This window comes from Siphateles boraxobius, unplaced genomic scaffold (genome assembly GCF_051911475.1).
Source record: "Siphateles boraxobius isolate OS27281-9 unplaced genomic scaffold, OSU_SipBor_1 5, whole genome shotgun sequence".
NCBI lineage: Eukaryota > Metazoa > Chordata > Actinopteri > Cypriniformes > Leuciscidae > Siphateles > Siphateles boraxobius.
Genome location: NW_027509141.1, coordinates 4,886,548 through 4,901,486, shown reverse-complemented (window position 1 = coordinate 4,901,486; position 14,939 = coordinate 4,886,548). Strand labels below are relative to the sequence as shown.

The 14,939-nt window shown below is 41.5% G+C and overlaps 1 protein-coding gene across 2 annotated transcripts in view; it reads right to left on the bottom strand.

Annotated features, from left to right (window-relative positions):
- The window catches only part of iars1 (isoleucyl-tRNA synthetase 1), a 101,239-nt gene that overhangs the window by 6,014 nt on the left and 80,286 nt on the right, over positions 1-14,939 (bottom strand). For both annotated transcript variants that reach the window (XM_077202572.1, XM_077202574.1), the window contains exons 30-33: positions 8,529-8,649; positions 6,143-6,268; positions 5,379-5,522; positions 197-349 (exon numbers count right to left, since the gene is read on the bottom strand). In XM_077202572.1, the coding sequence (XP_077058687.1) occupies positions 197-349; positions 5,379-5,522; positions 6,143-6,268; positions 8,529-8,649 (544 nt within the window). The remainder of the gene's footprint in view (positions 1-196; positions 350-5,378; positions 5,523-6,142; positions 6,269-8,528; positions 8,650-14,939) is intronic.

The window sequence follows — 14,939 nt, the reverse complement described above, 5'->3', positions numbered from 1 at the left end:
TTACTTTCTAAGAAAAGGAGTGTGTTTTTGCTGTGGCATCATCAAACAAAACTTCACTGGTGTTGAATTTGAGTATGGTGTTTTAAAGGGTTCTGTGAAATGAACGTGTGGGAGATTTATTTCTCATATCCATACATGCGGAGTACAGATTGAGTGAACTGCACGTTGTTATCATGTGTTATCACGTGTTCCTCACCTTCTGTAAGCTCTTCATTCACGTACAGCATCAGTCTCCTTCCTCTCAGGCCGAAGACTTTCGCAGTTTCACGCAGCAGATCAGGGTAAAGTAAGGGGTTTTTACCCACTGGGTTCATTAAAAGCAGCGTGGCCACATCTCCCGTCTGACACTCTACAGGACAAAACACACACACAGTGTCAACATTTCTCTCTCCATATTGGATGATTTTTCTCTGATCTTATTAAAATGCATCATGGGATTGTCTTTGTGAAAGATGTACACTGCCATTCAAAAGTTTGGGATCAATAGGATTTTTAATGTTTTTAAAAGGAGTCTCTTCTGCTCACCAAGTCTGCATTTATTATATTAAAATTTTAATTTTCAATATTGTTAAATATTATTACAATTTAAAATAACTGTTTTCTACTTGAATATATTTTAAATAGGGCTGAAACGATTCCTCGAGTTACTCGATTACAAAAATTCCTCGAGGCAAAAACTCTGCCTCGAAGCCTCGTTAAATTCCTATGTAAAATTTAATTCACTATACGCGGATCTATACTATAGCGCGTGATACATTTTGAATTTATTTGGCGCGATATCGTTGGAGAGTAAAGATTTCCATAAACGGCAGAGAATGTCTAAAGTTTGGATCATTATAAGGAAGAAAGGAAGAGAACAAGGTGCAATGTGTCTACTGCGAAGTAGACCTGGCATACCACAACAGTACGACTTCAATGATTCAGAATCTGAACCGAAAACATCCACTCCATGCTCTCACCAAGCATCACTGAAACATTAACCTAATGGTGTGTTCACACCGAACGCGAATAGAGCGTCAAATACGCGTCTATCGCGTCTAGTTAGACGCTTACGGTACTGATCCACTTTTACGACACGACTGAAGCGTGGTGTCGCACGCCTCTCCACATTTGTAAGTTGATGGGCGTTCCTCAAGTTTACCGCTATGGGCGTGGTTTTGACCCAGCGGCCAGTCTAGAAAAAAGGCCCCTCGAGAGACTACTGGATAGACGCGTCGCGTTTGACGGATCATTTGCATAAAGATGGGCATCGGCCAGCTTTTTGACGCGCAGCATTTTTCCAAATGAAGCACCGCCTTCCCGGGATGCTTTGCGGGCACGTTAAAGTCGCGTGACGTCACCCATAGGAATAAAGCGGAGTGCGGCGCGACTGAAGTGTCGCACGGACAAGTGGATCAGTACCGTTAAGCCCCGTTCACACCGCCAGCGACTTTGTCGCTGTATGTCGCTAGGCTCTGTACTGTGATGTCGCTTGAGGGCGTTCGTAGTGCTGTCGCTCTAATGTTATTGGTAGACTGCACGTCTGGCCATATCTATACAAAATACCATCACAAGTGATATATACAACTATACAATTTTAATTTGACTAGGAATTAGGCTAAAAAGAAACAGTATATGCTGTTGGGAGAGTGTTTTAATATTACCATAGTAGTGTTCAGTGGATTAAATAATTTACTAGATTAACGATCGATCAATCAACAAATTAAACTCACTCATACTGTCATAAATTACTAAAAGTCATTCGTATTTGACAAATAATCAATTTTCTTGTCCCTAATAGTCAAAACAATGCAGGGGAAACTGTAAAATGAACTGCAGCAGTACTAAACTTGCATCATAAAATTAGACAACTCGAACTATAAATGTATGAATTAAACTCACTGAGACTGTCGACAGTTTCTTTTCCATGCATCATTTTATTATATCCATATATGTGGTTACAGTTAAATCATATTAAACATTGAAATCATACTCGAACTCTTCTGTCTTGCCTGCACTCGAGACGGTGACGTGAGCTCCACTGAAAAGGCTTCTTTCCTATTGGTTGTCGCTCGCAAAAATCGCTTCTCATTTGCATAAAGTTGAAATTTCTCAACTTTTGTCGCTTGTCTCTTGTCGCTTGACACGCCCACATTCTGTCGCCAACGGTCAATGTCGCTCGTGTCGGCGGATGTCGCCAGCGCTCCATTGAAATGAATGGGATCATGTCGCTTTGTCGCTGCGTGTCGCTGGCGGTGTGAACGGGGCTTTAAACATTCGCTCGAGTTAAAATTTTTCAACGTGCGCGGAAGACGTTCGCGTCATTCGCGACGCCCGGCGCGAATGATGCGTCTATTCGCGTCTTTGCACTGACTTTGTATGTAATCTACTCGCGCAAATAATTAAATTTGCGTTCGGTGTGTTAACCCCTTCACTCACACACACACACACACACACACACACACACACACACACACACACACACACACACACACACACAGAGACACACACGCATGCACCCTCGTCTCTCTCACGGCCAGTCAGATCAATGGCGGCAATGCATCACATATGCTTAAACTTTAATGTAGCCACGCAACAATAATTTCAACATGCATTCACTGTACACACCGGGACGTGATGGAGGAACAAATATTGTATTGCAGTCGTTGCGAGACCTTGTTTGTATGTCACGTCTTCCAAATAGTTACAGACAACAACAAAAAATTAAATTCCCCAGCCTGCTTCTCCAAATCCACTTGTACTTTTGGGGAAGACATTTTAATTGGCTACCAAAGGAATTGAGCATAGAACATTGTTGGCACTTATACTAAATGGGTAAAAATTGCAATAAATAGGCCTAGTTTTGGAGCCAAATGTTGGAGTTGAAATAAGTTTTTTTTGTTTTGTTTTTTGAGAAATAGAAGCCAAATGCTTGATCATTTTACAGCCACATCATTTTCGTTATGCATTATTTGTTTTGGTTGTTTAAAAACACACAAAAAAATTATCCGATTAATCGATTAATCGATCGATTAAGTGCTAGATTAATCGATTACAAAAAGAATCGATAGCTGCAGCCCTAATTTTAAAAGTAATTTATTCCTGTGATCAAAAGCAGAATTTTCAGCATTATTACTCCAGTCTACAGTGTCACATGACCCTTTAGAAATCATTCTAAAATGAGTGAAGAGTGAACGTTCAGTGTGTTAGTGAGTGAAGAGTGAATGTTCAGTGTGTTAGTGACTGAAGAGTGAATGTTCAGTGTGTGTTAGTGAGTGAAGAGTGAACGTTCAGTGTGTGTTAGTGAGTGAAGAGTGAACGTTGAGGGAGTGTCAGTGAGTGAAAAAGTGAACGTTCAGTGTGTGTCAGTGAGTGAAGAGTGAATGTTCAGTGTGTGTCAGTGAGTGAAGAGTGAACGTTCAGTGTGTGTCAGTGAGTGAAGAGTGAACGTTCAGTGTGCGTTAGTGAGTGAGGAGTGAACGTTCAGTGTGTTAGTGAGTGAGGAGTGAACGTTTAGTGAGTCAGTGAGTTAAGAGTGAACGTTCAGTGAGTGAGGAGTGAACATTCAGTGTGTGTTAGTGAGTGAAGAGTGAACGTTCAGTGTTTCAGTGAGTGAGGAGTGAACGTTCAGTATGTGTCAGTGAGTGAAGCGTGAACGTTCAGTGTGTGTCAGTGAGTGAGGAGTGAACGTTCAGTGTCAGTGAGTGAGGAGTGAACGTTCAGTGTGTCAGTGAGTGAGGAGTGAACGTTCAGTGTGTCAGTGAGTGAGGAGTGAACGTTCAGTGTGTGTCATTGAGTGAAGCGTGAACGTTCAGTGTGTCAGTGAGTGAGGAGTGAACGTTCAGTATGTGTCAGTGAGTGAAGAGTGAACGTTCAGTGTGTCAGTGAGTGAGGAGTGAACGTTCAGTGTGTTAGTGAGTGAGGAGTGAACGTTCAGTGTGTGTCAGTGAGTGAGGAGTGAACGTTCAGTGTGTGTCAGTGAGTGAGGAGTGAACGTTCAGTGTGTGTCAGTGAGTGAGGAGTGAACGTTCAGTGTGTGTCAGTGAGTGAAGAGTGAACGTTCAGTGTGTGTCAGTGAGTGAAGAGTGAACGTTCAGTGTGTGTTAGTGAGTGAAGAGTGAACGTTCAGTGTGTGTCAGTGAGTGAAGAGTGAATGTTCAGTGTGTGTCAGTGAGTGAAGACTGAACGTTCAGTGTGTCAGTGAGTGAGGAGTGAACGTTCAGTGTGTTAGTGAGTGAGGAGTGAACGTTTAGTGTGTCAGTGAGTTAAGAATGAACGTTCAGTGAGTCAGTGAGTGAGGAGTGAACATTCAGTGTGTGTTAGTGAGTGAAGATTGAACGTTCAGTGTGTCAGTGAGTGAGGAGTGAACGTTCAGTATGTGTCAGTGAGTGAAGCGTGAATGTTCAGTGTGTCAGTGAGTGAGGAGTGAACGTTCAGTGTATGTCAGTGAGTGAGGAGTGAACGTTCAGTATGTGTCAGTGAGTGAAGAGTGAACGTTCAGTGAGTCAGTGAGTGAGGAGTGAACATTCAGTGTGTGTCAGTGAGTTAAGAGTCAACGTTCAATGAGTCAGTGAGTGAGGAGTGAACGTTCAGTATGTGTCAGTGAGTGAAGCGTGAATGTTCAGTGTGTCAGTGAGTGAGGAGTGAACGTTCAGTGTATGTCAGTGAGTGAGGAGTGAACGTTCAGTATGTGTCAGTGAGTGAAGAGTGAACGTTCAGTGAGTCAGTGAGTGAGGAGTGAACATTCAGTGTGTGTCGGTGAGTGAAGAGTGAATGTTCAGTGTGTGTTAGTGAGTGAGGAGTGAACGTTCAGTATGTGTCAGTGAGTGAGGAGTGAACGTTCAGTGTGTCAGTGAGTGAAGAGTGAACGTTCAGTGAGTCAGTGAGTGAGGAGTGAACATTCAGTGTGTGTCAGTGAGTGAGGAGTGAACGTTCAGTGTGTCAGTGAGTGAAGAGTGAACGTTCAGTATGTGTCAGTGAGTGAAGCGTGAACGTTCAGTGTGTTAGTGAGTGAGGAGTGAACGTTCAGTGTGTTAGTGAGTGAGGAGTGAACGTTCAGTGTGTGTCAGAGTGAAGAGTGAACGTTGTATGTTAGTGAGTGAAGAGTGAACGTTCAGTGTGTGTCAGTGAGTGAGTGAACATTCAGTGTGTGTTAGTGAGTGAAGAGTGAACGTTCAGTGTGTGTTAGTGAGTGAAGAGTGAACGTTCAGTGTGTGTTAGTGAGTGAAGAGTGAACGTTCAGTGTGTTAGTGACTGAAGAGTGAACGTTCAGTGTGTGTCAGTGAGTGAAGAGTGAACGTTCAGTGTGTGTTAGTGAGTGAAGAGTGAACGTTCAGTGTGTGTTAGTGACTGAAGAGTGAACATTCAGTGTGTGTTAGTGAGTGAGGAGTGAAGCTCACCCGCTGGACTGGCGTTCATGAGCTTCAGGTTGACGTACGGACACAGCAGAGAGTCTGAGCTGCTTACATCAGCAGGACTCGAACCCGAGGTCACTGTCAGCGTCTTCCCGCTCAGAGACATCAGATCAGTGTCGGCACGCAGCGCTAGAAGAGACAAACACACACATGACTGAACACACACCTGACTGAACACAAATGGGCTTCTAGCACCTTCAGAGGATGAAGTCATTCAGTAAGAGTTTCAGTTGTTTTCCCCATATACAGTCAAACCAAAAGTTATTCAGACATATTTTTTTTTACTAGTGGGTGCAATAAACTATAGTTCATTTATGTAAGTGAGGATAGCAAAATAAAATAACTGCCGTTGATGACCATTTTCTAAACTATAGCGAATAAACTGTGATCGTGTGAGAAATGTTGAAGGTGTCTGAATAAACTTTGGTTTGACTGTACAGTAGGGCTGCCCTCGACTAAAGATTTTTCTAGTCGACTAGTAGTTGTTCATTTAAGCCATTAGTTGACTAATTTCACGTTTATATTAATAAGAATACATAATAATAATGTGCCTTTAATTGCCTATAAGTTGTTAACTAACGTTAACAAAGAATAACAAATACATCAACAAATATATTGCTCATGGTTAGTTCATGTTAGTTAATACATTAACTAATGTTAACTAATGAACCTTATTGTAAAGTGTTACCAAAATAACAATCATTCATTCTTATAGTACCAATGTTACCTAAATCTTTGTGTGTTCTCACCTGTCTTCCCATTGAATATGGCCACAGGCGCACCGTTGAGTCCAAACACACTGACACACACAGTCTTCAGCCGCTCCAGGTCCAGGATCCCGTTGCCCTTGGGATTCTCCAGAAGAACCACACCGTCTGAGAGACACATTTACATTTATTCATTTTGCAGACGCTTTTATCCAAAGAAACTTAAAAATGAGAACAATAGAAGCAGTTAAAATGCAAGTGCTATGACCCTTCCCAGTTTAATCTAACGCAGTACATGTAGGCCTACTTTTATATTTTTATAAATAGATATAGAAGAGAAACACATGAACGGAGCGAGAGTAAACACGGCTCAGAGAGACACAACACCGCTGGAACGGACAAGCACGGTATACCGGTACTGGAAAATACTGGTATTTATCACACGGCTCTGTGGAATAAATGATTCTGATTGGTCAATCGTGCTATCCAGCGGTGTGTTATTTCCAGATAACAACTGCTAAAAACAGAAACCCAGGCTCATGTGGTGAAATGCTGTGTAATAAGTTTTATGACTGCATACCGTATCTCTTAAATGTCCATGTAGTTTGAAACTTAATCGTCGCGCTGAAACAGCTCTCTCCGCGGAAGCTGGGTATTTAAAGAGCTAATACAATATTTAAACTCCTATCAATATTCCGTGTCTAATTATTTACTTATGTGGCAAGCAGCCGTGTAATAAGTAGCTTCGTGTCGGGGTCCTCATCACCCTGTCGGGGGTTATTTTGAGAAAACAACCGGCTGGATGTACGTTATCTCTTACATATTTTATTTCAAACGGTACAATATCATTATTTTGCTGAGTTCGGTACTTCACCGGTTCAGTTCAGTTCAGTGTTACCCAATCTGATGGGACACCGGCAAATGTGATAACATAGAGGAGCAAAATAGATAACTATATTGAATCTCTCAACACGCCCAAAGCGGGCAGTAGAAGTGAAATTTGGAATTATTTTGCTTATAAAACTGATAAAGAGCCATCAAACCTTTCCAAGCATCTGTCACTTGCCCATCCTGACTTCTATAATACATTAAGAGATCGACAGGTGAGTTCATCATTCAAACGATCTAATTTAGACTTTTATTTTCTTTTAACACTGATCTACGCACATACATAAGATCCTATCGTTTAAATAACACGATGTTACAGCATGCGTTTGACATGCTAGAACCAATACTCACCAAGACGGCCATTTTGACAATTTTCGGTGTATTTGAAAAACACAAAGAAAACCATCTCTCAAAGAGCTCCAAAGTACTACTGAATGACATAAAATCACTTGAATGTTCAAATTGACAATGTTTAAAAGGACGTGGGCCAGTGATTTCCCGCAGCTGTCCTGAAACGCAAGCGTAATTGTTGTATCGCTGCGCGTTTAACAGTGTAGGCGCATTGTCTTTTTCATTTGCTCATTTTGAGAGATCGAGGGGTGGAGACAGAAGGCTATTGCTGAAATTACTTCTCACAGGAAAGTTTTTACATTACTGATTTGATGTGATACTCTGTGTGCGATTCATTTGCTAATAAACATTTGTGGTAATTTCCAGCTTTATAAAATTAGTAAAATGAATGAAATAAAATTTTGCTTGAAAAATGAGCCAAAATTCAGACCACTTTGGTATCGTTTTTAATACAGATACTACGGTATTAGATTGTGGTACCATACCGAAGCCAAAATAAATGCTGGGTTAATAATAATAATAATGATACATTTTATTTGTAATGCACTTATATTAAGCAAAATCCCAAAGTGCTACAATTTTAAAAAAAACAACAACATTTTTTTCAAATCAAACAAAAGCTCTTCTAATTGATTATTGGTTTGCATGTAAACCAGGACAACGGGATGATTCAATAAACTATTTTTGTGAGTTATTAGTGTATCGATGTGCACATAAATGTGGACAATGAAAAAGAAAGGCACGTCAATGCTTGCACTTGTGATTGTGTGATGACTGAGGAATACAGTTGTGATTGTGTGATGAGTGAGGAATACAGTTGTGATTGTGTGATGACAGGAATACAGTTGTGATTGTATAATGAGTGAGGAATACAGTTGTGATTGTGTAATGAGTGAGGAATAGTTGTGATTGTGTAATGAGTGAGGAATACAGTTGTGATTGTGTGATGAAAGGAATACAGTTGTAATTGTGTGATGGCAGGAATACAGTTGTGATTGTGTAATGACAGGAATACAGTTGTGATTGTGTAATGTCAGAGATATACAGTTGTGATTGTGTGATGGCAGGAATACAGTTGTGATTGTGTGATGACTGAGGAATACAGTTGTGATTGTGTGATGACAGGAATACAGTTGTTATTGTGTGATGGCAGGAATACAGTTGTGATTGTGTGATGACTGAGGAATACCTTGCTGCTTGTCCTTGAGCATGACTCTGAGGTTGACGTGAGCACAGACTGAAGAGCTCAGGGAGACTCTGGAGACTCCGGCTCCTTTCACGATAGTCAACTCCAGATCCGAGCCTTTCAACTGTGATACAACACACACACACACACACACACACACACACACACACAAAATCAAAAATCAACCCTGATCCAGTCCCACCAAAGCACCTTTCTAGTAGGGGTGTAACGATACCCTCATGTCACGATTCGATACACATCACGATACTGAACTCGAGATAAGATATTATTGCGAAATTATATATTATATAATTTCAAGAAAAAAAAGTACTGTTGATTAAAATGCTAAATTTGGGATTTCATTGTGTGTGTAAATGAATAGGTTTGAACTTGGTGCTGGAAACCCAAAGCACAGGACAATAGAGACATCAGAATAAAATTCTGATTCATTCTCTTCGGGAAGCGCTAGGTGGATGCTCCCACAAACCCCCTACAGCCGACTTCCACGGGTCGCTGACAGCTGACCACCCAGCCTCTCTGCATTCAGCTGTGAGGTCAAGGTACCGATCTACATTCCTCTCAAAGGCTGCCTCCATCCCTCCCTCCCACGGGACAGTAAGCTCTACCAAAATTACTGCTCGGGCTATGGCAGAGCAGAGAATGCTGTCCGGGAGAAGGTTGGTTGTGGTGACCTCTGTTGGAAACCTGAGCTGCCGATCAAGGTCCACTCTCAGGTTCCACTCACAACTGGCTGATCTCTGTGGCTGCGTGATGCTAGGGGTCCTCCTCCCTCTCTGACGGAGTGGATCGGCCACCTTGATGTGGGTGGTAGGCGCCCCCTGGCTGACTCCGCCCTGCGCACCTCCAGGATCTCCGCCAGTTTCCGCAAGACTCAGTCATGGCACCACCTGTACCGACTCTGGGTCAGTGGTGTTTTGCAGCTCGATAGAATGTGCTGCAGGCTCGGATTTGGGGCATTGTAAAGTTGGCAGTTCTCTTCTGAGCCATACCACAGACAGAGGTTGCTGAGGATAGGGAGGGTTTCGTGGACCTTATGGAAAACTCAGCCTGGCTTGGGGGATCTTCCACATGTCGGCCCAACCTACGGTCCTGCTTATTACTCCTTCCCAGGTCGTCCAGCGTCCTTGCTAATGTTGGTTAAGGGCTTTGATCTGATAGTTCTCCTCTTCTGTCCTGACCACCTCGGAAATCACTAGCTCTTTCCTCTCCTTCCTTGTGGCTTTGGACCATATCTTCGGAGTAGTCCCCCACCCAAGGCCAGTTCTCCCTGACTGTGTCCTGCCAACAATCTCTTGGTGTTTAAGCCTGCTGATAGCCTGGTTAACAGCTAGTTCTGCCCTCTACTTGCGACCTGTTCGGACTGGGTCTTTTGTGTTCTGCAAAGATGGGTCTGACGTGTCCCTCAGCTCTATAACAAGCCTCGCCTTCTCCTGTCTGTAGCCCAGCAGGATTGACCTCAGTGGCAGTTGAAGTGCATTCCTCCCAAACAGTCCAACGCTGGAGAGGCTCCGGGGTAAGCCCAGCCACTTCCTGATGTAGCTGTTGGCTTTTGAGTCCATCTTCTGCACAGTGGAGGTGGTGATCTCACACATCTTGAGAGGCCACATTAGCCACCTATTTAAGGTAAATTGGTATCACCAGATCTTGAATTCACCCGGAAGATGATTGTGGCGAGCAGGACGAGACACGCCGTTCTCTCACGCCCTTCGGCCTCGTCCTTGCTTGCTCGCCACATAGATTCTCAGCGACCTTCTGTGAGTTGTATCATTACTGTATTAGCTATATGCTTACCTGACAAGTCGGCTGTATACAGTTTCCCAAGGCTCCGGAAGGGTTGTTCTGCTAGTATTGGGATCTTCTCACTGTTCACTGTGAAAGAGATGATCATTTCTTGCTCCTTTGCGTATGGAGAGACACTGGGACTTAGCAGGTTTTACTCTCATGCTGGCCCAACTAAGGAGTTTGTGGCGAGCAGGACGAGGCCGAGGGCTGTGAGAGAGCGGAACGAGACCGGTGGCGTGATTACTAATGAGCGCCACCTGCGCGACACACCGACCTTGTATCTCTCACGGTCGAATGCCGCCACACATAATAAAACAAATCACAACTCCAGTCCTGGCCTCTCTCAATCTCCACTGTCAACGCTCCTCCTTTTATGCTTCCGCTCCTCTGTGAGAGATACGAGATCGGTGCGTCGCGCAGGTGCCACTCATTAGTAATCACACCACCGGTCTCGTGCCGCTCTCTCATGGCCCTCGGCCTCGTCCTGCTCTCTCACGGCCCTCGGCCTCGTCTTGCTCGCCACAGAGTTCTTCAAACCTCTTCATTAGCCGGTTGGTACACGCTGCTGTTTGAAGAAGGGTGGTTACGTCATCCATGTAACTCCGCAGGGCTGGCAGTCGTTGGCCTGTCTGCCCTCTCACCCCTCGGACCATCTGTCTCCCACCAATGAGAATGATTTTAAAGGCAGCTGTGAAGAGGATGGGAGAGACTGAGCAACCCAATGCGATGCCTTTCTCTAGGTGGTGCCATTCTGACGTTGCCTCCTGTGTTGTGTAGCAAACAGTGAAGCTGCTGAAGTAATTGGAGATGAGGTTCCGAATGCTGGGTGGTATGTGAAAGAATTCCAGGGCTAAGGTGATTAACTGATGGGGAATGGAACCATAGGCATTCTCCAGATCCAACCAAACTACATGGATATCTTGTTTTTCCCGCTTGGCTGTCTGAATCTGCTCCCAGATCATGGTTGAGTGTTCCACACAACCGGGGAACCCTGGGACGCCTGCCTTCTGGCAACTAGTGTCAATGTAGCAGTTGTTCAGGAGGTAGTAGGTTAAACGCTTGGCCACCACAGAAAATAATATTTCCCCTTCCATGTTTAGAAGTGTAATGCCTCTAAACGGGTTGATGTTATATATTTTTAAAAACACTTTAAAGCGGTTAAAATGTTGGCATATCTTACCAATATGCGATTGAATAAATGGTTTATGCTCAAAAAAATATACTAAAAACTAATGTTAAGTTATAATAATAATAATAATAATAATAAGGGCGCATTTTACATTAAATTTGGTGCATGTTTACATGACAAAAATGTACTTAGAACAGATTTTTATATTCTCTTGTGTTGATTTGATTTCATCATTATTTCCTTCCACAGTTCACCATGTGTTTATTTTGTGGAACATTTGGAGAAAGTATCTGGGAATGCAATGAAAATATGCACATCGACTTGTGATGATAATGTGAGTTTATACACCATTAATAGTTCATTAGTTCTTCTCTTCCTGTACATGACAGTCTTCATGTGTATTTCTATTAGTGGTGACGCAAATGTTCCCGTGTTATGCAAACCTATTATTATTCTATTACTTGCATCTGCATCATCTCATGTATGATGCTTTATTCATTTTTGATCTATAAATAGTTATAGAGCATGTTCAAGTTAACAGGGACACACAATACATGTCTAGAGCGCTCAAGACTACATGTGCTGTTTGAGTTCAAGTTCAGTAATGATGTCTCTGTGTTCTGACCCAATGGTGAGTGCTGTAGCATTAGGTACATAAGCATTACCCATACATTATATAACATATTCATGTCTTATTCAAACGGCAGTTCTTCACCAGTTCTGTGTTATATGTGCTATAGGGATAACTCACCCAAAAATCTCAATTCTCATCATTTACATCAAACCTTTAGGACTCCATTTCTTTAGTTAAACACAAAATATATTTTGAAAATTGTCAGGTCACATTAAATGTATTTGTATATTGAATTTTACAATACACCATTTTAAAGCAGCTTTACAGAAAATCATGATGTTAATGTTTATAATATCTTAATGCCGTATATTTCGTGGACCCTCTGGCTATTGGTTATGGACACCGCTGATATAAGCAATCAAGCAGTTTAGATTTGCTATATATAGTCTATACTGATTTACTTGAGAGTACTGTATGTATGTGGATAAAGTACAATGTACCATGTATCCAACTTTCTATAGAGAGCTGTGCGACAATATATGTTGTCTGAAAATTGAGTTTTTTTGTCCATACAATGAAAGTTAGAGTTGTTTTAAACCTCAATGGCTTTAATAACATGGACAAAAAAACAGACAATTTTCAAAATATCTATTTTTGTGTTTAAAGGCCGTGACACACCAAGTCGATGTCAAAGAACTAGTGGCGACGAAAGTTAAAGAAAGTTAACTGCATCTCGTTTAAAAAGCTGCGCTTAAACACGCTGACAGGACTACAGGAGACTGTCAACTAAGCTACATGTAAGTTAATTATCAATATCAGCAGGTATCAATAGTTTATATTCATCATTCAAAAAGGAAAACCATAACTAGGACTGTAGACATACAAACTGTAAACGAAGTAGCACTTGCTTATCATTTTGAATATAAATCACGTTGATTAGGGATGCACCAATGTATTGGCCAATATTCAGAATTGGTCAATAAAAGCAATTATTAAAATGAACTCTTTGAAAGCTGAGACTTTGTTTCTTATCAGAAGTAAGAAAGCACAAAGCTCTTTGCGATTATTGAATGGGAAACGCGTTACAAATAATGTTTGATGTAGGGGAAAACCACGGACCTGGCAACCCAGGCTTGAACTACGGGTGATTCATGGGGTCAAACAGAGCCTGCTTTAACATCCCCCTATAGTCACTAATTTTATCCCTTAAAACTCATCTTTGATCACCAAAATGACATTTATATGTTTTTTCCTTGAAAAAAAAATCTTCATGCCTTAAAATATCTTGAATGTAACTTGACACCCTTGCCTCATTCAGTATACGCGGTTCTATGAATATGCAAATGAGCCGCACCTCAACTCACTCACTAAGCTCAGAGATCCACTGGTTGACGATCACACGTTGATCTGATTGGTTACAAGGTAGTTTGTGACGTCAGAAACACCAGCGATTTCAAACCGTGTTATTGAGACTGTCTTTGTTTCACTGCAGTTTTAAGGAGAAAATACTCAGCAATGCTGTCGACTGATGAAATTACACATGCTTTGTCTAAAAGCATATTAAACACCACATAGCAGGGCTCGAATTTCGGTGCAGGATTGCGCATCATTTTAATCATTCCCGCAGGTCTTGCGTTTATAATGCCGGAAATTCCCGCAAACATTCATTCAATCTAGCATGTAGGCCTATGAGTAAATGTAACCTAACAGATTATAATATCAAATCAGTCATTTTAAAACTTTCTGCGAGACGCAATTTCACAAACAGCGTGAGTGATTCTGCCAATGCCGCGTCTTCTCTGTCTCTTAAAATAGGTTACACAAGGCAAGTCAATCGCGCTGCAGCTGCAGGCGGCAATTCTAGACTCGCGTTTCAGGAGTCGGGACATTTGATGGAAATGTCACTTGCACAATCGGGCCATTGCATCGTCACTATTGTTTATAATTTGTGCGTCTTTTTAAGTCTTACCTATTTAAACATTCAAGCGATTTTAACCCGCATAACAAACAGCTCGTGAGTAACAAAACTGAGTTATTTTTCTTGAATTATAACGCTTTAACGGTCAAAAGCACACAACATTGTCTAAATTCCAGTAAATTAATACTTGGGGAGTATCCTCTCAAACACAATCGGTTATGTCTTAAAAAAATAATAAAAAAAAAATGCATGTGACACTATAATGAAAACAGTATGGGCCGTTCACGTTACGTCTTTTGCGCGCTCATCCTTTGCTGAAACGTCTTCGTCTTCATGGAGAACGTGGCTCATGATTGCTAAGCAACAGGGAGCCCTTTTTAAAAGAAGAGAAAGTGGCGCGAACTGCACTTTACACGCAACATGTGAACGTGGATCCGTGCACTAGCTCTTAAAGTGAGAGTAGCCTAAAATGTGTCTGTCATTATTGTATATAAAACAACAAAAGATAGCATTAATTGTAAGGAATCAGGATTAATAGCCTATGTATTCAAATTATACAGGACTAAAAGACTATTCCGTGTTATTTTACATTTGATTACTTTTTTCCGTTTCTAGCATTTCTGAATACTAATGTTAGACCTAAACTTTTCTCTTTATTTCATGTATTTATTTGTGCTACTTTTTTCAATTTAATTCAAAGATTGAAATCAAGCTTCCTTTTGTTGTGTAAACTAAAAAAAATGACCCCATTGTAAAAACACAAATACAATGAGTGAGCAAACATTTAGCTAAATGTATTTTTTTTAAAATTGTCTAAAAAAAACTCGAAACTGAGAAATAAATAATAATAAAAATAAGAAACTGCCCCCCCCCATAAGAATCGCTCAAAGGGGTTTTTCCCCCCTATTTTCCAAAACGAAATTCAGGCCCTGCATAGACATATAAACAACATTAAGGGCCCTATTTTAACGATCTGAAACTCAATTATCA